The sequence below is a fragment of the Penaeus vannamei genome, chromosome 28 (assembly GCF_042767895.1).
Source record: "Penaeus vannamei isolate JL-2024 chromosome 28, ASM4276789v1, whole genome shotgun sequence".
NCBI classification, from domain to species: domain Eukaryota; kingdom Metazoa; phylum Arthropoda; class Malacostraca; order Decapoda; family Penaeidae; genus Penaeus; species Penaeus vannamei.
Window position 1 is genome coordinate 19,968,380 of NC_091576.1, and position 2,500 is coordinate 19,970,879.

General features: G+C 41.6%; 1 protein-coding gene across 1 annotated transcript in view; it reads right to left on the reverse strand.

The window, feature by feature from the left end:
• Positions 1-2,500, reverse strand: part of LOC113803878 (neuroglian) — a 38,277-nt gene that overhangs the window by 5,135 nt on the left and 30,642 nt on the right. The window contains exons 5-7 of the mRNA XM_070141424.1: positions 2,419-2,500; positions 1,748-1,896; positions 1,294-1,416 (exon numbers count right to left, since the gene is read on the reverse strand). The exon at positions 2,419-2,500 is cut by the window's right edge and continues 69 nt beyond it. Of these exons, the coding sequence (XP_069997525.1) occupies positions 1,307-1,416; positions 1,748-1,896; positions 2,419-2,500 (341 nt within the window). The 3' untranslated portion in view covers positions 1,294-1,306. The remainder of the gene's footprint in view (positions 1-1,293; positions 1,417-1,747; positions 1,897-2,418) is intronic.

Below are 2,500 nucleotides of genomic sequence, written 5' to 3' on the forward strand. Positions count from 1 at the left end.
GATGGTAATAGTTTTTTTCTCGAAAAAAAACTCTTGAGAAAAAAGTAGGAAAAGACATATATGCAGAAAGTAGATAAAAAGCTTGTATAAGGACAAAACTTCGTTAGAATAAAATGGGGAAAAATCGTGTGAGAGTAAATTAGGAATAAAAGTTCTTACGTGAAAAAATGAGGAAATAAGTCATAATAAGAGAAAATAACACGAAATATGAGAGCGAAGAGAAAAGCTCTTAGAGTAAAAAGGGCGGAAAAGAAATGAGAGGAAAGATCATGAAAAGTTATAAGAGCGAAGAGCGGAAAATAACTCCTATAAGGGAAAAGAGGCGGAAAAGTTTTTATGACAGGACATAGGGGGAAAAGTTCTAATGGAAAGAAAAAGAAAAGAAAAAAGTAAGAATAGAGAAGGAAAAAAGTTCCTATGACAGGACATAGGGAAAAAAAGTTTTTAAGATAGGACATAGGGAAAAAAAGTTTTTCAGACAGGACATAGGGAAAAAAAGTTCTTATGAGTAGAACAATAAAATGTGAGAAAAGAGTAGGAAAAAAGTTCTTAAGACAGAGCATCGGGAAACAGTTCTTTTGAGTAGAAAATAAAATGTGAGAAAAAAGTAGGAAAATAGTTTTTATGACAGGGCATAGGGTAAAAAAAAAAACTTTTAATGAGAGAGAAAAAACAAAAAGGTGAGAAAAAGAAAAAAAATAGTATGAGAGGGGAAAAGGAAAGAAAGATTCTTTTAGGAAAAAAAAGAGGAAAAAAAGTTCTTATGGGAAGGGAAAAGGAGAGAAAATGTCTTATGAGCAGAAAAAAGGGAATAAAATTCTTTCTAGAGGAGAGAGGGAAACATGGGAAACAAAAGAAAGGAAGATATGAAAGAAAAGAGAGAAAATTATGAGGACAGATGAGATATTATGAGAAGGAAGAGGAGAAAACTGTTCTTATGAGAGAATAAAAGAGAAATAAAGTGTCATGATGAAAGAAGGTAAGTATAAAGGCAAAGTAAAGAAAAAAATCATACGAGATTAAAGAAGAAGAAATAGGAAAGAAAAGTTCTTCTGAGAAGAGAGAGAGAGAGAGAGAGAGAGAGAGAGAGAGAGAGAGAGTATAAAGGGAAATTAAGAAAAGAAAATCATACGAGATAAAAGGAGAAGAAATAGGAAAGAAAAGTTCTTTTGAGAAGAGAGAGAGAGAGAGAGAGAGAGAGAGAAACGTCGACACACATTCATGCGCAGACTGTCAGGCACCAACAAGAGATTTCAATAGATTCTCCAGCGACGTTCTTCGTGTGATACTTACTTATTCACGTGTGTCACCGGCGAACACGAACCAGGAGTGCCACTAACAAGGAACTACTCAAAAGCAACCTGTTACACTCGAGATTCGCTGAGCTGGCCGTGTGCACCGCCGCCGATTCTTCGCCTGGGGAGAAAAAGAGAAAAGACACGTTTTTTGTTGAAAGGGATTATGTTGGGGGAGGGGGGGGGCAGGGGGATGCTGGGGTTTATGATAGTTGTGACTGGTTTTGATTGTCTTGGTGTATTTGTGTGGTTTGTGGGAGGGTGAGTGGGCAGGGGGATGGGGTAGGTGTATTGGTGGTGGTGGTGGTGGTGGTGTGTGCGTGTGTTTCTATTTACATCATCAACTCTATCTATCCCTCTACAGAACGTAACTGAAATCGATAAACCAACATTGCATTATGACAAGACAAAAGGATTTCCTCCATTTCCTCTCTCAACCAGAGGATCTTTACCGTTAACGATGTGGACGAGGACCGAGTCTGCCAAAGCGAACTTGGGCGCACACGTGTAGTTTCCCGAGTCCCCCTTCAGCGCCCGCGTCAGGAAGAGCTTGGAAGTGGTCCTCTCGGGCGTCTTCTCGATTTCCACGCTCACGCCGCCCCTGTTGGAGGCAGGGGGGGGGGGGAGATGGCATTGAGGCGTCTTTCGTCGGATTCATTGTGTGGGATTTTATATTGGGCCACGAGGAAGTTTTCAAATTTCTTTCTCTCTCAAAAGTAAGTACACAGGAACACACTTTACACACACATACATACATGTGCATATAACTTCTCCCATAGTGACACACTCACACACGCACGCACGCACGTACACACACACACACACACACACACACACACACACACACACACACACACACACACAAACACACACACACGCACGCACATCCACACACGCACACACACACACACACACACACACACACACACACACACACACACACACACACACACACACACACACACACACACACACACACACACACACACACACACACACGAGTACACACACACACACACACACACCTCCCCCTCCTTCCCCCTTACACACACCTACATACAATACTAAAAAGTCGTAACCAAACAATAACAAAAGACATGTCCTCCCTCCCTGGCTGTCATACCTGGGAGAGTCGTAATCCAGCTTGGTCGTGTCTCGGTACCAGCTGACGACCCCGACGTTCTCCGAGTGGGTGTTGATGACGC